Source organism: Scyliorhinus torazame, chromosome 1 (assembly GCF_047496885.1).
Source record: "Scyliorhinus torazame isolate Kashiwa2021f chromosome 1, sScyTor2.1, whole genome shotgun sequence".
Lineage (NCBI taxonomy): Eukaryota > Metazoa > Chordata > Chondrichthyes > Carcharhiniformes > Scyliorhinidae > Scyliorhinus > Scyliorhinus torazame.
This window is the reverse complement of record NC_092707.1, coordinates 342,295,676-342,318,074: the sequence shown is the minus strand read 5'-3', so window position 1 is coordinate 342,318,074 and position 22,399 is coordinate 342,295,676. Positions and strand designations below refer to the sequence as shown.

General features: G+C 46.8%; 1 protein-coding gene across 2 annotated transcripts in view; it reads left to right on the top strand.

Annotated features, from left to right (window-relative positions):
• eprs1 (glutamyl-prolyl-tRNA synthetase 1) overlaps window positions 1-22,067 on the top strand; it is a 134,576-nt gene extending 112,509 nt beyond the window's left edge. For both annotated transcript variants that reach the window (XM_072509428.1, XM_072509425.1), the window contains 7 exons: window positions 462-617; window positions 14,673-14,870; window positions 16,397-16,570; window positions 17,979-18,139; window positions 19,969-20,047; window positions 20,480-20,544; window positions 21,705-22,067. In XM_072509428.1, coding sequence (XP_072365529.1) covers window positions 462-617; window positions 14,673-14,870; window positions 16,397-16,570; window positions 17,979-18,139; window positions 19,969-20,047; window positions 20,480-20,544; window positions 21,705-21,855 — 984 coding nt within the window. In that variant the 3' untranslated portion in view covers window positions 21,856-22,067. The remainder of the gene's footprint in view (window positions 1-461; window positions 618-14,672; window positions 14,871-16,396; window positions 16,571-17,978; window positions 18,140-19,968; window positions 20,048-20,479; window positions 20,545-21,704) is intronic.
• Window positions 22,068-22,399: the final 332 nt, after the last annotated feature.

The window sequence follows — 22,399 nt, the reverse complement described above, 5'->3', positions numbered from 1 at the left end:
ACCCGGAGGGAATCCACGCAGACAGGGAAGAACGTGCAGACTCCGCACAGATAGTGACCCAGCGGGGAATTAAACCTGGGACCCTGGCGCTGTGAAGCCACAGTGCTATCCACTTGTGCTACCGTGCTGCCCTGAATTGATCAAGAACCTATCTCTAGATGGAAGAAAGATTGCTTGGAGATCATAAGCGTTTCTGAATTTTCTTCAGTCACCTGATGTCCGAGCCATTGGCCCTAGAAAGTTTTGAAATCAAAAAACCACTTAAGACTTTCTTTTCAATAGTTAACTATCTGTGTATTTCCATGACTTTCAATTTTCCTTTGGAAGGTGTAAGTTTGGACTATCAATGAAGGGATGTCCTCTTTTTATAAATTAGGTTTTCCAAGAATTTACATCGATATCAATATATATTATCAACCACGTGTATTGTTTTCTCTTCCAACTGGTATATACTTTCCTAGGTTTTGCAAATTCTGGAACTGTACGCACGAGTATACGAGGAGCTACTTGCAATTCCTGTAGTAAAAGGAAGAAAGACCGAAAAAGAAAAGTTTGCAGGTGGTAGCTACACAACGACAGTCGAGGCCTTTGTATCAGCCAGTGGAAGAGCCATCCAGGTGTGTCCACATTTAAAGTTGATTATACAACCTGTACTGCATATAGGTTGAACTTTGCAGTTAACTACTTAATCAGAACCTATTTCAATCTGAGGTTTATTTTACATTGAAAATCACTGGAGTTTTATACTTTAATGGGCATGCAAATTTTTTCTTTAGGGTCTCCAAAATCAAACCATTTGAGACCCATCAAATGAAATCTTGCATTGAATATATTCAAGAGACGACTACATATAGCACTTAGGGGGAATGAGATCAAAGGCTATGGGGAGAAAGCAAGATAAGGCTATTGAGTTGGATGATCAGCCATGATCGTGATGAATGGCAGAGCAGGCTCGAAGTGCCAAAAGATCTCCTGCTCCTATCTTCTTTGTATCTATGTACCAGTTTCAGTTTTGCTGAAAGAAGAGACAGAATAAAAAAAATCCCATGCAAAAAGTGGAAAGATTTTTGGTGTCTTAAGGGAAAAAGAAACTGTGGTGGCTTTCACAGACTTCAGTCTGGATATTAATCAGAGAAATTTAAATCCTACAAACAGGCCATTTGGCCCATTGTGTACACATCAGCCAACATTTAGCCATCCAGCCTAATCTCACTTTCCAGTTCCTTATATAGGTTATGGCACTACAGGTACTTTATAAAAAAAATTTAAATTTTTGAAGTCCCCAATTCTTTTTTTTCTAATTAAGGGGCAGTTTAGCGTGGCCAATCCACCTACCCTGCAGACCTTTGAGTTGTGGGGGTGAGACCCATGCAGACACGGGGAGCACGTGCAAACTCCTGGATTGAACCCAGGTCCTCGGCGCCAAGAGGCACCATTTCTAACCATTGCGCCACTGTGCCGCCAAGGTGGTACTTAAACATTGAGGGTTTCCTAACTTTTAACAGGTGTAGGTTATGTAGGCAGGGGACCGGAGCCTTTGTTCCACATCATACACTGTTTGTACATGAGGGGTTCTTTACCCAGAAGTCTGCGTGGGTTTCCTCTGGGTACTACGGTTTCCTCCCACAGTCCAAAGATGTGCGGGTTAGGTAGATTAGGTAAATTACCCTTAGTGTCGCCAAAAAAAGGTTTAGTGGGGTTACTGGGTTGTGGGGATAGGGTGGAGGTGTGGCTTGAGTAGGGTGCTCTTTCCAAGAGCCGGTACAGACTCGATGGGCCGAGTGGCCTCCTTCTGCACTGTAAATTCTATGATTCTAAGTCAGGCAGATTGATAACCTTTAGTTTCAGTCAGGCAGAGAGGACTGCAGAGTGGGTGAATCTCATCCACAACTCTGGCCTCCAAATCCACGTCATTGAATAAGGGACTTGGGGGAAGCATTCCGGTTTTTGCTGGCCTGTGACCTTGCTGTTAAGGTGCGTATATCCTCCCAGATGCTGTTGTCATCTCCCTTCATGCCCCTATTCTGTTTGCATTGGCTATAGAGCCTTTGACCATTACGTTGCAGCTCAGGATTGTGGAAGGAGATAGTGGGGGGGAGCGGGGGTCGGGGGGGGATCTTGGACTGTCTTTGTATGTGGATAACTTGTTATATATTTCAGAGCCAGGCTCCTAAGTGGGGACATAATGGGCTTGCTTCAAAGATTTGGGACGTTCTCTGGGTATAAACTGAAATTGGGGAAAAATGGTTTCCTCTCCAGGGCAGGAGCTGGTGTGGGGGGGGCTGGCATTCCGTTTGGCAGTGTCTCACTTTCGGTATCTGGGGGTGCAGGTGGCCTGGGATTTGGCGAGTCTTTGCAAGTTCAATTTCTTTAGCTTGGTGCTAGAGCCAGGGACCTGGCTTTGATTCCCTGCTTGGCCACTGTCTATCTGGAGTCTGTATGTTCTCCCCGTATCTGCGTGGGTTTCCTCCAGGTGTTCCGGTTTCCACCCACAGTCCAAAGATGTGCAGGTTAGGTGGATTGGCCATGCTAAATTGCCGTTGGTTTCCCAAAAAGGTTAGGTGGGGTTACTGGGTATGGGGATAGGGTGGAGGTGTGAGCTTAAGTAGGGTGCTCTTTCCAAGGGTGGTGCAGACTCGATGGGTCGAATGGCCTCCTGCACTGTAGATTCTATGGTGGTGAAGACGGATTTGTTGAGATGGGATAATCTTCCTCTGTCGTTGGCAGGCCGGGTACAGGCAGTGAATATGAATATTTTGAGGTGATTCTTGTTTTTGTTTCAGTGCCTGCCAGTCTTTTGCCATGGTGTTTCTCAAGGGTGTGGATAGGCTGAACTCTTAGTTTGCCTGGGTGGGAAAGGTGGTGAGGATATGGAAGGTGATACTGCAAAGAGGATAGCAGTTGGGCCTCCCAAATCTGATGTCCTATTATAGGGCGGCGAATGAAGAGAAGGTTCAGGGATGGAATTGGGAGGTGGAGCTTTATGGGTAAGGATGCAGGCGGGCTAATGCAGGGGGGTCGGGGTTGCGGGCGCTGACAACCGCACCGCACATGATGGCCCTAGGGTGGTATTCAGTGAGTCCAGTGGTGGTGACCACGCTGAAGATTTGGAGGCAGTTTCGGCAGCATTGTAGGTTGGGAGCAGGGTTGAGGGGGATTCCGAATGGATGGATGGATGCGCGGTTCCGGGGATGGGAGGAGAAGGGGATTGGGAGATGAAGGCTCTGTTTCTGAGAGGGCAGTCTGCAAGCTTGGAGGAGCTGAATGAGAGGTTTGTGTTGGCGTGGGGAAAACTTTCCGGTGCCTGTAGGTGCAGGACTTTGCGAGGAAGGTCTTACAGACAACCCGATAGCGCCTGCTTCCTCGGTGCTGTTGGCCCGGGGGGGGGTTTGAGATGGGGGTCGTCTTGGTGATTTGTGGGAGAATTTTGGAGGTGGTTGAGATGTTTATGGAGGCGTTAAGGCTGAAGTGGGAGGATGAGCTGGGGGCGGCGCAGGAGGAGGGATTGTGGTGTGAGGTGCTGCGGAGGGTGAATGTCTTGACTTCTTGTGCAAGGATGGGACTGATACACCTTTTGTACAGGTCGCACATGACAAAGTCAAAGAGCCGACTGTTTGAGGGGGTGAAGGATGTCTGTGAGCGATGTGGGAGGGGCCCTTCAAACCACGTCCATATGTTTTGGTCCTGCCCGAAGCTGGGGAGGTTTTGGAGGGAGGTTTTCAACACTATTTTGGGCGTTCTGCATGTCAATGTGGAGCTCGGTCTCCTGGAAACCATGGGCGGGATTCTCTGTGAATTAGCGCAATGGCCCGAACCAGGCGTCAAAAACAACGTGAATCACTCTGGCGTCGGGCCCCCCGAAACGTTGCGAATTCTCTGGCCCAGAATGGGCTAGTAGCGGCTTGACGCCATTCGCTACGGCGTCACCCGCACGGACGCGCGTGCCGTCAGTGATGCCGCACGGCGTCACTGCACAAAAGACCCGGCAAAATGGCTGCCCGCTGCGCAGCGCCAAGTGAGACCCCCCACTGCCTGTCCCTTTCCCCTTTCCCTATCCCCCCTTCCCCCATATCCCCTCTTGCCCCGTTTCCCACTTCCCCCCCCACATCCCCCTTTTCCCATATCCCCCTTCTCCCATAACCCCTATCCCCCCTTCCACCATATCCCCCCTTCCCCATAACCCCCTATCCCCCCTTCCCCCATATCCCCCCTTCCCCCATATCCCCCCTTCCCCCATATGCCCCCCTTCCCCCATATGCCTCCCCTTCCCCCATATGCCTCCCCTTCCCCCATATGCCTCCCCTTCCCCCATATGCCTCCCCTTCCCCCATATGCCTCCCCTTCCCCCATATGCCTCCCCTTCCCCCATATGCCTCCCCTTCCCCCATATCCCCTTATGGGGGGATATGGGGAAGGGGGGACAGACCCGGCCCATCAGGCGGACACCGCCCCCAGGGCAGCCATGAGCCAGGGACAGACCCGGAGCACCAGGTGGACGCTGCCCACATCTAGTGCGAGTGTGGCGACGCCGGCGGGCCACACCCAGCGACGAGGAGGCAGCCACAGCAACAGGCCCCAGTCGCAGCCGGCCCAGGACGCGGGCGCCCAGGACATGGATGGACAGGAATCAGCACTCCAGGAGACCCAGGACTTCGGGTCGGATGAGGAGCACGCCATTATGCCACTGCTATCTCCTACACCCTTCACCATCGCAGAGACCCTCACCTCGGTTGGTCACTTTAGCGATGAGGCAGCTGGGACACTAACTGGTGCGCACAACACAGCCGTCCTGGTACAGCAGCTGAAGGCAGGAGCAGCCAAGGGGCCAGGCGGTCGGAGGGCAGCCCTGTGCAGACAACCATCTGCAGCCCAGATGGGTCCCGGGTTCTTGGAGTTACCACACCCACCCACTGACCCGATGCAGGCACCAAGGGACGACCGAAGGGGGTGACCGCCGGTTTGCGGCAGCTGCAGATGAAGGTGGAGGAGTCCACCCGCGTGCAGGAGCAGGTAGTAGTGCAGGTCATGTGTGCCACCCATGCTGACACCGCATGGGTGGCGTCCGCGGTGGAGGCAATGGATGCGACGGTGTCAGGGTCGCAATATGCAAGGTGTGGGGCTTTCCGTGCAGGCAGCGTCCGTGGCCCAGGACATGGCTGCCCTCTCACAGGCAGCCATGAGCCAGAGCGAGCAGCAGATCGCAGAGGCGCTCAACGCCATGGCCCAGTCTCAGCAGGCAATGGCCCAGTCTCTGCAGGCCATCGCTGAGGGCATCGGCGCCATTGCCCAGGTGCTGGCCGGCGTCGCCCAGGCACAGACCGGGATGGCCAACTCCCTGAGCTCCATGGCTGCAAACTTGCAGACCCTTGTTGATACCAGGGCGGGCCTCCAAGACTGGCAGTGTCGGGGGGGGGGGGGGGGGTGGCATCGGGTGCTCGGTCTGTTCGTATCCCGACCCATGTCGAGGCCGGGGGCCATCGGGCACCCCGCGGGAGGACAGGTGCTGGGGTCTGTTCCGGGTCCCCCTGTAGGGGAGGTCCCGGAACACCGCGGCACCCTGGACACCCCCCCCCCCCCCCCCGGTCCCCCGTCCCAGGTGCATCCGGTGGGCAACGGGCAGGACAGTCGCCCGAACCGCATCTAGGAAACAGCCGCCAAAGGGGTCCCTAGTCACAGGGCAGGAATCACAGGAGTCCACCTCCAGTCCTGCTGTACCGTCTGGGGAACCACCTAGACGTAGCCATAGGGCCTGTAAGGCTAAAAAATAGATCGAGTAAGTTGGCACGGGTACAGGGCACAGATTAGTTCTGAGGCTGAGGCACGTGTATGAACTGTTTGCTATTAAAATCACTTTCACACCTACAGAAGCTGCCTTTGTGCTCTGTCTGTGCGTGCAGGGGTGTGGCGTGAGGTGAGCGCCAGTGGGTGTGTGAGGGGTGATAGAACGTCGGCCTCAGGTGAGGGTGCCCCCCTTCCTCCCGCGTCACCCTCGCCATCCCCCCGGGCAGACAACGGGACGGTGTGCTGCAGTGTCACGGCCGCATGCAAGGACGGTCCAGGTGGAGGGTGGTACTGTGGCCATGGGTCAGATATTGTCCAACAATGTAGAGCCCAGAGCTCATCGCAGAGCGGGTCGTCATCATCCTCCACGTCCTGCAATAGGCACGCTTCCACCGGCGCCCAGGCATCCTGGCTGGCCATGTGCACAGGGAACTGGATATCGCGGTCCGCAGTGGCATATAGGGCGTCTATCACTGCACGGATGCACTGATGTCTGCGAGATGCCAGACAGGTCCCCACTCAGCGCCTGGAATGACGCCGTGGCATGGAGGTTCAGGGCCACCGTAACCTTGATGGCCACGGGGAGAGGGTGTCCTCTCCCAGTGCCACGCAGTGCCAGGTGTGCCATCAGGTGGCAGATGTGTGCCACGGTTTCCCGGCTCATCCGGAGTCTCCTCCTGCATGCCTGGTCCTGGTACGATGAGCCGGTCCGGTACACACGGGGCCTCATCGGGCGTCTCCGTCGCCGTGGCATCACCACCACCACCTCCTCCTCCTTGACCTGTCGTGTGGGTGGCCTTCCAGCCTGGGCGGCGGCCACCTGCCTCCCTGCGGCACGCTCCTCTGCGGCAGCTTCCGCCGCCTCCCTGGCACGTTCCTGCACCAGCTCCCCCAGAGCAACATGTAGAAGTGCGGCTCCCGCCACGGCGGCCAACATCGCTGGGAGATGACCAAACATAATGGGGGGTGGGTGGGATAGAAGACACGTCACCATTGCCCAAACCCTCCCCCTGCAGCCAGGTGCCATTGGCTGCATGGTCATCACTGTTGCCAGCTGGCACATGGCCAGGCGGACCCCACCCCCTCCCCGGCACGGACCCTCTCCAACACTCGCCTCTGCCCACCCCCCCCCCCCCCCTCCCCAGCACGCACCCTCCCCAAACCCGCCCCCCCCCCCCCCCCCCCACCCCGTCCCTGGCACGCACCCTCCCCAAGGCCCCCACCCCCCCTCCCCGGCATGCATCACGCACCCTCCCAACCCCCCTGCTCCCCGGCAGGCACCCTCCCCAAATTCAGAAGCTTTTCCCCAGGGTAGAGGGGTCAATTACTAGGGGGCATAGGTTTAAGGTGAGAGGGGCAAGGTTTAGAGTAGATGTACGAGGCAAGTTTTCTACGCAGAGGGTAGTGTGTGCCTGGAACTCGCTACCGAAGGAGGTGGTGGCAGCAGGGACGATAGTGACATTTAAGGGGCATCTTGACAAATACATGAATAGGATGGGAATAGAGGGATACGGACCCAGGAAGTGTAGAAGATTGTAGTTTAGTCGGGCAGCATGGTCGGCACGGGCTTGGCGGGCCGAAGGGCCTGTTCCTGTGCTGTACATTTCTTTGTTCTTTGTTCAGGGTTTAAAAGAATAGTTTCCCATCTTTCCCATCGAGCTGCATTTGCGCCTTGCTGGCAACCTTGTCTCCTGGTCAACTCTGTCAACTCTAAAAATTCAGCTGTGACATAGGAATTTCCTTCCCAGCTGATAAATTTTCAATCTCTGCTATCCTTTTTGTTATGGCTGTCAGCCATTTTGCGATGTCCAAAAACTTTTGTTCAGCCCTTGACCAATTTCCTGTCAATGTTTGATAGGTGTCTATGTTCTATGATTAACAAGCACCATACCATATCCATTTGCGTACAGATCAAATTTAATGCTCAAATCGTCCTCTTCATGTCTCTCCTCTAATGGCCCGGATGTTGCTACAGCTATTTTTAACTGGTCCAACCTCCCCTTAGGCAGGAGCTAGGGAATGTGGATTGGGAGCAGCTGTTTAAGGGTAAATCCACATTTGAAATGTGGGAGTCTTTTAAGGAAAGGTTGATTAGAGTGCAGGACAGACATGTCCCTCAGAAAATCAGGGATAGAAATGGCAAGATTAGGGAACCATGGATGACGGGTTGAATTGTGAGACTAGCTAAAATGAAAAAGGAAGCATACATAAGATCTAGGCGACTTAAAACTGATGAAGCTTTGGAGCAATATCGGGAAAGTGGACAAATCTCAAGAGATATGGACAGGGTGGAAAAAGCAACAAACTTTTTCCAAGAGTGGGGGTGTCAATTACAAGGGGTCACGATTTCAAGGTGAGAGGGGGAAAGTTTAAGGGAGATGTGCGTGGAAAGTTTTTACGCAGAGGGTGGTGGGTGCCTGGAACGCTTTGCTAGCGGAGGTGGTAGAGGCGGGCACGATAGCATCATTTAAGATGCATCTAGACAGATATATGAACAGCGGGGAACAGAGGTAAATAGATCCTTGGAAAATAGGTGACAGGTTTAGATAAAGGATCTGCAGGCTGGGAGGGCCGAAGGGCCTGTTCCTGTGCTGTAATTTTCTTTGTTCTTCACTGGTCCACCTAAAATCCCCTTTTAAAGTTTCATAAATGGGTCTAGCATAAAGACTAAAGTCTTCCACTACTGGTCTCAAATACCCCAAAATTCCCATGATTTGCTTACCCCCGTTTTGTGAAACGGGCGCTGCCATTCTAGCAGCTTTCTCTCTCATCCCAACACTGGCTCCCCCACCTGCCCTTGACACTGACTACCCTAGATAGTCGACTTCGCTCCTGCCAATCTGGCATTTCTTTAACCCTATCTTAAATCCTGCTTCATCAAGTGTTTTAATAATTTTGGTCACTCTTTCAACATATGGCCCCCTGATCATCATCTCCAATTAACACATCATCAATACATACTAAAGCCTAATCATCTTGAATCAACTCCCTTACTATTGCCTGAAAGTGGTCTGGGGAATTAACATATCCTTGTGGCAGTTTACAGTATACGTAATGTTTAGTGCCAAAGGTAAATGCTGTCTTTTCCCTGCTGTCTGGGTCTAACGGAACACTCCCGAATCCGTTGGCTAAATTTATACTAGTTAAATAAGTTTTGCCTGCCACCTTCTCCAATGTAGTTTGTGGATTTATTAAATATCGTTTATCCTTCTCTTTTTTTCTTTTTGTGACCTTATTTAATGCTTTGTAATTCGTTACCATTCTAAATGTACCAGCAGGCTTGCTAACTACCTGAAGTGGGCTATTCGTCGATGCATATGTGACTTCTTGAATGATTCCGTGCTGTTCTCTTTGCTCCAGCTCGCATTTGGCACCTCTGGTCAAGGAATATTGCTTTTACGGCCTGTATCGGTCTCCCTGGATTGTGTGCTGATTAACCCTGTGTCATTCTTTCTGTTGCTAGGTTTGCTTTCCTTATTTCCTTTACGTTATCAATTGGGTTTAATATCTTAATTTTTATTTCTGCATCTATTTTTATTAATCTTTCCCTGCCATCAGATTCTCATTTCCTGATACTGCAAGTAATACTCCTAATCTAAGCTCTGGTCCCATATCTTTATTCCCTTAAACTCCGCCTGTAATGTAGTTAACATTCTAAACTTCATTTCTTCTGCTAGTGACTTTCTTGCAACTCAGCGGGCACCAGGACCCAGTGGAGCTGTGCCATATCACTTCCACCGACTACCTCCTAATACTGGTCTCATTGGTCCCCATGTTTCTACCCCCTTATTGCCCCTCTTACGGTTTGGGGTTTGGGCATCTCTAAAATGGCCGCCTTCCTTTCTACTGGGATCTTCCTTTCCCCCCTGTGTAATCTTATGCCGAGTTCAACTAATCATTTACAAATCCCAATTTATACATTTTGATTTTGCTTTTTGTTTACTTCCTGAGAATTGTTTTCTAAATAACTTCCACAATGTTAAAACATTATTACTGATTTTCTAAAGAACTTTCAAATACTTACCCTGTTTTAAATCTCACTTTTAACTGCCCCTGTATACCTCCTAATTGATGTGCAACTTTGTTTTGCAAAACACAACATTTTTAAAACTAGGTGTACTAGAGGAATTTCACAACTTCTTTTTAAACACACACACTCATTCATCCACCGAGATCTCCACTCAACCGAAAATAATTCAAATCATTATACTTTCATTCATTTCAACCAACTAGACAATAAGTTTGTATTTGCCAAGAAAACACAATCCTGAAATTTCCTAATCATTTCCAAGTCTTTGGTTCCCCCTAGTGGCCATTCATCTCCCAACTTTTTCACTCATAAGACATATGGCAGCACGGTAGCATTGTGGATAGCACAATTGCTTCACAGCTCCAGGGTCCCAGGTTCGATTCCGGCGTGGGTCACTGTCTGTGCGGAGTCTGCACATCCTCCCCGTGTGTGCGTGGGTTTCCTCCGGGTGCTCCGGTTTCCTCCCACAGTCCAAAGATGTGCAGGTTAGGTGGATTGGCCATGATAAATTGCCCTTAGTGTCCAAAAATTGTCCTTAGCGTTGGGTGGGGTTACTGGGTTATGGGGATAGGGTGGAGGTGTTGACCTTGGGCAGGGAGCTCTTTCCAGGAGCCGGTGCAGACTCGATGGGCCGAATGGCCTCCTTCTGCACTGTAAATTCTATGATAATCTATGATATCTCCCCCTAACAAAATCCAACTTTAGTCAATTCTAATTGTCTCCAGAACATTCCCTCAGTGGTCTTAACTGAATTGTCTGTGACATTCCCTCAACCCGTTAAAGTGCTTAACCGAATTAAAGTGTAATTCAATACAACCAATTTTATTTTTCAACATGCAAACTGAATTACGAGGCACATTCCCTCAGGCCCTAGCTGAATTGCCCCCTCAGTTTAATAGCCCTCAATCGTACCCAGTTTTCTAATCTGCCAGACTGACCTTTGATTTTGTCGAGACGACCTTACCTGACCATGTGCGAGTGATTAAACATCATCAGACTACGAAAAAGAGGAAAACCGACATGGTAATGTTCCAGCTACTCGCTTCGTGGGCCCATTTCCTCTTCATCCGAGATCAGTTTAATTCTAATTTGGCAGATGACCGGCGGTCGCCTGTAGGAATCCCACCGCTGCCACCAAATGATGAAATTGAGTTATTTCTGTTCAGTCTGGTCTCAATCAAAAGCTGAGTTTGGATTTAGAAATTCCTTTAGTTTATTTCAAATGGCTTGCAAGCTTACACTCCCTCTGATGAAGGCAGGAGACCCATGTCTCTTGAAACTTCCAGAGCGAGAACAAAGAGAATCAACCCATGTGTGTTTATTCACATTCATGCAGTGTCAAGTTCCACATACACGAATACAAGATTTCGATAGGCCCTTTCCTTGACCTGGTCATATAATCTAACTGCCACTGATTCTGATAGGCTCATTACACATTCCTTTCCTTCCTCTGGGCCTCTGCCTCCCAGCATCCTTTGTAGCATCCTTTGTGCAAAGAGCCAGTCCTGATCGCCACCCCTCCCCCTCTCACCATGCTTTGCCCATCTCTTTGTTCATTCCTTGCAACCCGAATTAATGTCCATAATGCACTATTCTAACTGGTTATCCCAGTCTAATGCTCTTTCCTTCCTCTGGGCCTCTGCCTCCCAGCATCCTTTGTAGCATCCTTTGTAGCAGTCCTGATCGCCACTCCTCCCCCTCTCACCATGCTTTGCCCATCTCTTTGTTCATTCCTTGCAACCCGAATTAATGTCCATAATGCACTATTCTAACTGGTTATCCCAGTCTAATGCTCTTTTCTTTAGTTCAATTCCTCAATTGTCTCTATTTACAGATATATTTGTTGCCAGCAAATAAATTGAGGGGGTTTGAGGAGATGGGATAAAGGGGAAGGAAAAAGGGGAATGGTTTAATAGAAACAAGAGAAAAAATCTCAAATTAGGAGTCATAGAGTCATAGTTGTTTACAGCATGAAAACCAGTCCTTCGGCTCAGCTGGTCCATGCCTCCCAGTTTCTATCACTAAGCTAGTCCCACTTGCCCGTATTTGGCCCATATCCCTTTATACTCACCCTGCCCATGTAACTGCTTTTTATTTTTATTTTTTTTAATTCTTTTATTTTATTTATTTTTTTTTATAAATGTTTTATTGAAATTTTTTTCCCAAACAACAATTTTTCCCCTCTTACAAAGCAAACGCAACAATAACAATACAGAAATTTTAAACAATACACAAGTAACAAAACCCCTTTATCTTTGACCTAAACTAACCCCCCCCCCCCCCCCCCCCTCCCCCTGGGTTGCTGCTGCTGGTCATCTGTCTTCCCTCTAACGTTCCCCTAGGTAGTCGAGAAATGGCTGCCACCGCCTGGTGAACCCTTGAGCCGATCCTCTCAGGGCAAACTTTATCTGCTCCAGTTTAATGAACCCCGCCATATCATTTACCCAGGCCTCCAGTCCGGGGGGTTTCGCCTCCTTCCACATGAGTAGGATCCTGCGCCGGGCTACTAGGGACGCAAAGGCCACAACGTCGGCCTCTTTCGCCTCCTGCACTCCCGGCTCTTCCGCAACTCCAAATAGAGCTAACCCCCAGCCTGGTTTGACCCGGGCCTTCACCACCCGCGAAGTCACTCCCTTCCAATACCCTTCCAGTGCCGGGCATGCCCAAAACATATGTGCGTGGTGTGCCGGGCTCCCGCCACACCTCCCACATTTGTCCTCCACTCCAAAGAACCTGCTCAATCTTGCTCCCGTTATGTGTGCTCTATGTAGCACCTTAAATTGAATCAGGCTAAGCCTGGCGCATGAGGAAGAGGAATTTACCCTGCTTAGGGCATCAGCCCACATACCCTCCTCTATCTCCTCCCCTAGTTCTTCTTCCCACTTTCCTTTTAGTTCGCCCACCGACTCCTCCCCCTCTTCCCTCATCTCTCGGTAAATCTCTGACACCTTGCCCTCTCCGACCCACACCCCTGAAAGCACCCTGTCCTGTATCCCCTGTGTCGGGAGCAACGGAAATTCCCTCACCTGTTGTCTAGTAAATGCCCTCACCTGCGCATATCTCAAGAAATTTCCCCGGGGCAACTTATACTTTTCCTCCAATGCTCCCAAGCTCGCAAAAGTCCCATCTATAAATAAATCTCCCACCCTCCTAATTCCCAACTGGAACCAGCTCTGAAATCCTCCATCCATTCTTCCTGGGGCGAACCTATGGTTGTTCCTGATTGGGGACCCCACCAGGGCTCCCCGCACCCCTCTCTGTCGCCTCCACTGTCCCCAGATATTCAATGTTGCCGCCACCACCGGGTTCGTGGTAAACTTTTTAGGTGAGATCGGTAGCAGCGCCGTCACCAGCGCCTCTAAACTCGTCCCTTTACAGGACTTTCTCTCCAGTCTTTCCCACGCCGCTCCCTCACCCTCCATCATCCATTTATGTATCATTGCCACATTGGCGGCCCAATAGTAATCGCCCAAGTTCGGTAGTGCCAATCCTCCTCTGTCCCTACTACGCTGAAGGAACCCCCTCCTTACTCTCGGAACTTTCCCTGCCCACATGAAGCTCGTGATGCTCCTGTCTATTTTATTAAAAAAGGTCTTCGTGATTAGTATAGGGAGACATTGAAATACAAATAAGAACCTCGGGAGGACCATCATCTTAATTGCTTGCACCCTGCCCGCCAGCGATAGAGGCTGCATGTCCCACCTCTTGAAGTCCTCCTCCATTTGTTCTACCAACCGTGTCAGATTAAGTCTGTGCAAGGTTCCCCAGCTCCTAGCGATCTGAATCCCCAGGTATCGGAAGTTTCTTTCCACTTTCCTTAGAGGCAAGCCTTCTATCTCTCTACTTTGGTCCCCTGGATGTATCACAAATAATTCACTCTTCCCCATGTTTAGCCTATACCCCGAGAAATCCCCGAACCCCCTCAAAATTCGCATAACCTCTATCATTCCCCCCGCTGGGTCCGACACGTATAACAATAGGTCATCCGCATATAACGAGACTCGGTGTTCTTCTCCCCCTCTAATCACCCCTCTCCATTTCCTGGAGTCTCTCAACGCCATGGCCAGAGGTTCAATTGCCAACGCGAACAACAATGGAGACAGCGGGCATCCCTGTCTTGTTCCCCTATATAGTCGGAAATACTCCGATCTATGTTGAGTAACTGCTTTTTAAAGGACAAAATTGTACTCGTCTCGACCACTGCCTCTGGCAGCCCGTTCCAGGTGCTCACCAACCTCCATGTTAAGAAATTTCCCCTCTGTTCTCTTTTGTATCTTCCCTCTCACCGTAAACCTATGCCCTCCAGTTCTAGACTCCTCTACCTTTAGGAAAACATGTTGACTATCTGCCTTATCTATGCTCCTTATTATTTTATAGACCTCTATAAATTCACCTCTAAGCTTTCTATGCTCCAGGGGAAAAGAGTCCCAGCCTACCCAGCCTCTCCTTACAACTCAGACCATCAAGTCCTGGTAGCATGCTCGTAAATCTCTTCTGCACTCTTTCTAGGTTAACAATATCCTTCCTATAATAGGCTGACCAGAACTGAACATAGTATTCCATGTGTGGTCTTACCAGTGTTTTGTACAACTTCAACAAGACTTCCCAACTCCTATATTCAATATTCTGACCAATAAAACCTAGCATGCTGAATGCCTTCTTCACCATCCTGTCCACTTTTGTTTATTTTATTATTGATGGATTGTTTATGTTATGTATATTCCTTATTTGAATAAAAATATTATTTTAAAAATCTCTCCCATGACTTCTGTTTTGCGCAACATTGAATTGCAGTTTAATCTATAACATGCTGCGACATGAACTTTACTCTTTATTGATATCATTGTTTTTAAATTTGTAGGGAGGCACTTCACACCACTTGGGACAGAATTTTTCTAAGATGTTTGAGATTATGTTTGAAGATCCAAAGAAACCTGGAGAGAAGCAATTTGCATATCAGAACTCATGGGGACTTACTACTCGAACGATTGGTGTTATGACCATGGTCCATGGTGATAACCAAGGTTTGATATTGCCTCCGCGAGTCGCTTGTGTGCAGGTACATGTTTTCTTTTAAAAACAAAGTATCTGGAAGATGCAAATTTGTAATGTGAAAGTGAAATTTGTTTATGAATGTAGTCAGGAATCAAAGCTGTCATTCTTGTACAGTGGAAGCCTAAATTATAACACTTTTTAACAAATAATTGTCATATTATGCACAGATGATTTTCTAGTAATTTTAAATCTGAGAGTATATAAAGTACAATTATGGGTAACTGGGAACAATGCATGTTTGTTACATGAGCACTGGACAGTGGAAAATTGGATGCGGGGCTTTTAAACTCAGCTGGTTTTGTCAATTCAGCCAATATGTGAATTAACTGAAAAAGTGGCTTCTGCCCTGTACTTTGAAATTTGCTGTTTCTATAAGCTCGGAAGCTTGGCTTTGCTTGTGAGAAGATTAATTATTGTTTGCTGGTCACAGTTGACGATGCCTCAGTGACTTAAACTCTCAACGCCAAATAATAAACTGAACAGTGCTAAATGACTGATATGCATTTATCATAGAATCATACAGTACAGAAAAGGCCCTTCGGCCCATCAAGCCTGCACCGACAAAAAACTACTCTAAATTTACACTAATCCCACTTCCCAGCTTGGCCCATTGCCTTAAACATCAATGCATTTCAAGTGCTCGTCCAAGTACTTTTTAACGATTGTGAGGTTCCTGCCTTAATTACACTCCCAGTATTATTCAACTGGGTATAGCTGAATTCTTAAACTTCTATCTGGTTCTAAGCAACAGCGAAATACAGTTCCATTACATATTGTGCATTTAAAAGTGCACAACTTCATCTTAATAAGATAATACACTGGTCATTCTATATTATGATAGCCAAATCTTTAAAAAGCAACATTTTTACTGTATAATATCAGGAGTCTGGGTGAAAATGTCCTTATTAAACAGTGTGGTGACACTGAGAGCCAGCTAACTACATACACATAAAGATAATCAGATTGTAAAGAATTTTGCATCTAATGTTGTACCTGATCTGTTGGATTGATGCTGACAGTAGGTACCATAAATAAGAAAATGTTTCAATTTCCAGTGATTGAATCTCTTTCCTTGTGAGCACAGGATTTACCAAAACAATCAAGGGAACATAAGAATAGGAGTAGGCTATTTGGCCCAACAAGTCTGCTCCACCATTCAATTAGATCTTGGCCGATCATCTACCTTAATACCAGTTTCCCGCACTATCCCAATATCCCTTGATGTCATTAATCTTCAGAAAGCTGTTGGTTTCTGTCTTGAACATGCTCAATGATTGAGCTTCCACAGCCCACTGGGGGAGAGAATGAATGAAGAAATTCATCCTCATCTCCCTCTTCATGGCCAGCCCCTTATCCTGAGATTATGTCCCCTGATTTTAGACTCACCAGCCAGGTGAAACATCTTGACTACATCCAGCCTGACATGTCGTGCAAGAATTTTGTACGTTTCATCATCCTTCATTCCTCGAAACTCTCGGGAATACAGGCCTAAATATGTATTCATGTCATGATTAATTGCTCACTTTACAGGTTATAATAATACCTTGTGGGATCACAAACACTCTCTCAGAAGAGGTCAAGGACTCTTTGTTAAAGAAGTGCAATCAATATCTTGACCGGCTGACTATTGTTGGAATTCGTGCTCGGGCTGACTTGAGGGATAACTACTCACCCGGCTGGAAGTTCAACCACTGGGAGTTGAAAGTAAGTGAATAACATGTGTTGAGATGTATGAACCCACCTTGGTTAGTTTTGTTGTCAGGATTTTACTTGAGGCAAATTGCAATGCCCACAATACTCAGATCCAGATCATGAATGCCATGTAAGTAGTTTGCTTCTCATAAAGACTAAGTGCGTATGTGTTTGGTTTCCAGGATCAGGATTAATTTACATATCTTGCTCTTGACTTGTCATTTTGCTGCGCAGAGAGAGCTAGTTGGATGCTGCTGTATAGTTGGGAAATTTTGAAACTGTTCTTGCTGATCTTGCAATATCTCTTGAGTCCTCCAATTGTCATTTATTGGGCATATTCTTCCTCGTAATTGGAATGGTTAATGAAGTATAGTTACTTGCGCATCTCCTACTTGATACTGAGTGAGAACCTTTTGATTTGATTTGTCACATGTACCAAAGTACAGTGAAAAGTATTTTTCTGCGGCCTATGGAACGTACACAGTACATACATAGTAGACAAAAAAAGAATAATCTAGAGTACATCGACAAACAGTGATTGATTACAGTGCGGAACAAGGGGCTAAGCAAAGCCTATACATGAGCAAGCTTAGGATGTTGTGAATAGTGTTCTTACAGGGAACCGATCAGTCCGAGGGAGAGTCGTTGAGGAGTCTAGTAGCTGTGGGGAAGAAGCTGTTCCTATGTTTGGATGTGTGTGTCTTCAGACTTCTGTATCTTCTGCCTGTTGGAAGGGTCTGGATGAAGGCAAAGCCTGGGTGGGAGGGGTCTCTAATAATGCTGTCTGCCTTCCTGAGGCAGTGGGCGGTGTAGACAGAATCAATGTGCTGGTGGTAGGCTTGTGTGATGCATTGGGCTGAGTTCAGCACCATTAAAGCAGGTTTGATTGAAGTGCACTCTGAATTGCTTTCTATGTGTCTTATGCAGGTTTAAATGGCCACAAAATATCTACTGCACTAATATGGCTAGTAACTCATCTGGCCTATTTGTCTTTAAATAAGAATGTCATAAAATACTACCTGCCAGTGAATATAATGATGCTTGTAGCTAAGGATGATGTATCTGGTGTTCATCTAACATATTCAACTCTTGACTTGTAGTATTATGGACATCATTTACTTTGGTTATCACTCTCTGAAACTCCCACCAAGTTTATTAAAGATTCTTGAGCAACTATTCATAGAATCCGTACAATGCAGAAGAAGGCCATTCAGCCCATTGTGTCTGCACTGACCCTCTGAAAGAGCACTTTACCTAGGGCCAGTTCGCTGCCCTAACCCCGCCTAACCTGCACATCTTTAGACTCATCCATGGCAGTACCTCATCCAACTTCAATCCATTATTCTACAGCCAACATTATTTTTTTAAATTAAATTCAATGAAATGGAGCTAAAATTTTAAAAATCTATTCCAATTGTAGGGTGTACCCATCAGGCTGGAGGTTGGACCACGGGACATGAAAAATAATCAGTTTGTGGCTGTCAGAAGAGACACTGCCAGCAAACTTACAATAGCTCAGGCTGATGCTGAGACAAAGCTGAAGAATTTGTTGGAAGAAATCCAAAACAATCTCTTTAACAGGTGCGTTTTATCAGACGGCGAATGATTCTCGCTTTGGGTATTTCTATGAAGATATAAATCATATTTTAAGTTTCACAGTTTTTTGTGTGTATTTGAATTATTCTATAAGCATGAGTGTGCTTCCCATTGGGAGCCTCCATCTCCCGAGTCCCTGGGTGTATCGGGAGAGGAGCATCTAAGGGAGCAGGAAAATATGACACGAGGAGAACACACTGCATAACCATTTCAAGATCCCTGCGAAAAATGATTTGGCAAGATCAAAAAGTCAAGCTTCCAAATCCCACAAGGGTTTACTTTAGGAAGAGTAGATCATTTAGTGCATCGGGCCTGTACTATTCTGGACATTAATCTTGTTAACTACAGTTCCCTTATTTTTATCCATCATTAACTTTGCTTCCCCAGTATCACCCTTTTAATCACTTCAGTTGTTTTCACATCAAGGCTTGCTTGCAATCCTAAAGAGGTTTCTTGTGTGTCTGCTTTAAAGTCCCTTAGCTGGATTTTTAAAATAATATCCTAACCGTCTGGATTTACCTTCTAGAGGGGAGACGCATTCCCTGTTTGTGAACAATTCTCCATTTTCAACACCCCAGGTCACTTCTTAATTATCTCCATCTCCAATAACATGTTATCACATTTACTTTAAAGTGCCATACTCTGAATATCTGTGACTTCTGTTTGAACAATAGAATGTAGAATGGCCGAAGTACAATAAAATAATTTGGAAATTCTCAGCAGAGTTAGACAACATTTTAGTCTTGGAAATAACTAATTTGTGAATACTATATTCTATTATATTATTATTCAGTTTAAATATTCCTTCTACTTTATCAAAATCGCTGGCCTTCAATAACTTAGCAACACAACTCAGTGTGAATAATTGTTAGCTCAATTCTTCAATGCTTAACATTTTATCCAAATAATCTAGGACATTTACTAAGTAAAATATAACTGTCGCAAAATGTTTGATTTCTATCCATAAAATACTATTTTTTTTTAAACCAACAATAAAGTTTTAAAATTAATATATAAATGGTTTTAACTTTATTGATTTTCCTGACTTTGCTGTGCATATTTTTTAATACAGTTAAAAGTTCAACTGTTCTCCCTTTTTGCTTATTAAGAAAAGGATATTTTGCCATTTGTTGCACTGTCATTGTGTTGCACTATTAACAGCAAACATACAAGATCACAAAGAATAGGAGTAGACCATGTGGCCCTTCAAGCTTGCTCTGCATTCAGTACAATCATGGTTGATCTTGGGCTTCAACTCCACTTTCCCACCTGCTCACATATCCTGTGATTCCCTGAGAGACTAAAAATCTGTTTATCCAAGCTTTAAAAGTATTTCAACAATGGAACAACGACAGCCTTGTGGGATCGAAAATTCCAAAGATTCACAAGACTTTGAGTAAAGTGATTTCTCCTCATCTCAGTCTGAAATTATAGGCCTTTTATCCTGAGACTGAGAGCCCGGGAATCTGTCTGTGTCTATCCTTTCAAGCTTGTTCAGAATCTTGTATGTTTCAATGAGATTGTCCTTCATTCTTTTAAACTCCACAGAATATGGGCTTAATTAACGCAGTCTCTTAACATAAGTCAGCTCCCTCAACCCAGTGTCTAATTCAGCGAACTTTTCTGTCCTGCCTCCAGTGCTGTCTCAAATAAGGAGACCAAAACTGCATTTTGGCTGACAAACTGACTTTCCTATTAGCAACAAAGCCGGTGTAATAGGGCGAGTCATTCATTTCCATCTAGCTACGATGTGCTGCGACACAGACTATAATACTTCCTAACGTTTTATTATTTTTCTTCCCTTTTACAATAAGAGCTGCTCTGGATCTGAAGGAACATATGGTTTTGGCTGACACAATGGAACAATTTCAACAGAAGTTAGATTCAGGAAAGGTATGATCTCACTTTAATTCTCTTTTGCTAACTTTTAATACATTCATGTGGGATACCTATCACAGCTGGGTAGCAACTATGGGGCTTAGATTTGAAATCCAGATAAAATTAATCCCTCACCATCTCCCATCAGATATAAGGGTCTTATAAAATATTTATGGAGTTTCAGTGCAATCCTCTGAGACGTAGACCTGATAACAAAGCTACAAATTAACACTAAATTGTTAATTAGGGGAATTTGTAGTTGGCATGGGAAATTGGGAGAAAGGTCTGCATCAAGTCGTGATTCAGGGCATATTGTTCACTGGAAACTTTACACAACATTTGGTTAGTGGAGTATTATTTTATTCTCCAGAACCGCATTTTCCACCTTTTATGTCTAACTGCTGATTCTAGGATCGGATTTTTATATTGTTACCTCACTCATTTCAGATTGTGCAGGTTCCTTTTTGTGGTGGTATAGAATGTGAAGACTGGATCAAGAAAACGACAGCAAGGTAATGGCAAATGATAATGTGTTCTTAGTGCTGTATTCATTGCTATTCAGCGGGATTCTCCCCAATCGGCGCGGGCGTCAAAAATGGCGCGAACCACTCTGGCGTCGGGCCGACCAGAAGTAGCGGAATTCTCCGCACTTCCGGGGGCTAGGAAGACGCTGGAGGGGTTGCCGCCGCACCAGCCGGCACTGAAGGGACTGCGCGAGTCCGCGCATGCACCAAAGGGCCGGCGTGATCCCGCACATGCGCGGAACCGCCGGCATATTCTGCCGCATGTGCAGAGGGAGTGTCTTCTCCGTGCCGGCCATGGCGGAGCCCTACAGGGGCCGGCGCGGAAGGAAGGTGTGCCCCCACGGCACAGGCCCACCCGCAGATCGGTGGGCCCTGATCGCGGGCCAGGCCACTGTGGAGCCCCCCCCCCCCCCGGTCGGATCCCCCCCGAGGACCACCCCGGCCGACTTACCTGCCAGGTCCCGCCGTGTGGGACCATGTCTAATCCACGCCGGCGGGACTGGCCAGAAACCGACGGCCGCTTGGCCCATCGGGGCCCGGAGAATTGCTGGGGGGGGCTGCTGCCAACGGCTCCTGACCGGCATGACGTGAACCCCGCCCGAATACCGCCGCCGGAGAATACGGCAGCCGGCGGCGGGGCAGGATTCGTGCCGCCCCCCGGGGATTCTCCGACCTGGCGGGGGGGTCGGAGAATCCCGCCCATTGTGTTTAATGGAGTATTTGAATACTGAAGGAAAATGCAACTGACCTGGAATTAATTTTTGAACACATCTTTTAAAGCATAAGCTCATATTTTAACTAAATTTGATTGTTAGCTGAAACATGGTGATATTAGTAGCCATATGTTCAAACCATTTTCAAAACATTTAGATGTGATTGCACCATCTGCCCTCTTTGATTAATGTAAAAGATTGCGTGGCAATATTTGAAAAGAGCAGGCGAGTTCTCATGTATTCATTAATATTTCTCACAACCAGAATCTGGACATTATCTCAGTGCTCTGTTCACATTGGCTGCTCCAATAAAGGATAAAAAAGGGAAATTTTCTGGATTCATTCAAGGTTATATGTCCATTGTCTGTCTTGCCGCCATCTCATTTTTGAGACTATTTTAGTATTCCATTTGTTTTTGTGTCTTTTGTGATACAGGGATCAGGATATTGAACCTGGTGCACCATCCATGGGAGCAAAGAGTCTTTGTGTCCCTTTCAAACCACTTCGTGAATTGAGGTCTGGAGCCTTATGCATCAGTGGCAAAGAGCCTGCCCAACACTATGTACTTTTTGGCCGCAGTTACTAGTGAAGATACAGAATGGGAAAATCGTGTCTTTGACTATACATGTTTTTATAAGACTAATCAATGATAGTTATGTTCATCTTCTTGTGTATTTTTATCCAGTTATAAAATAAATAAACTGTATCAATAACAAAAACAGAACTAGGGCTATGGCTATCAAAAATACATTTGCTCCAGGTATCCTATTTAATAGTAATAAATCGTTAATGAATAGATTTCTGTGTGTTGTTTAGTTTAACCAATGCAACGGATTGGCACTTAAATCCATGATTCCATCATTATCCCCATAACCAACCTACTTTCTATAAATTGATTTGTCTCACACTTGCAGGAACATATCAAGTTCCTTTGTGAACTCTTGCAGTGAATCCACACACCTACATGCTTATCCCAGAGAGTGTCACTATTTGAAAATAACAACCTAACTAGCATCTAATCAACTCAATTCTGCATAAAGTTGCATTAAAAGTAAACCGAATTGGAGGCAACATTGTGACATGGATTGACATTTTATGTGACCAATACTGCTCCCCAGGGATCTATGAGA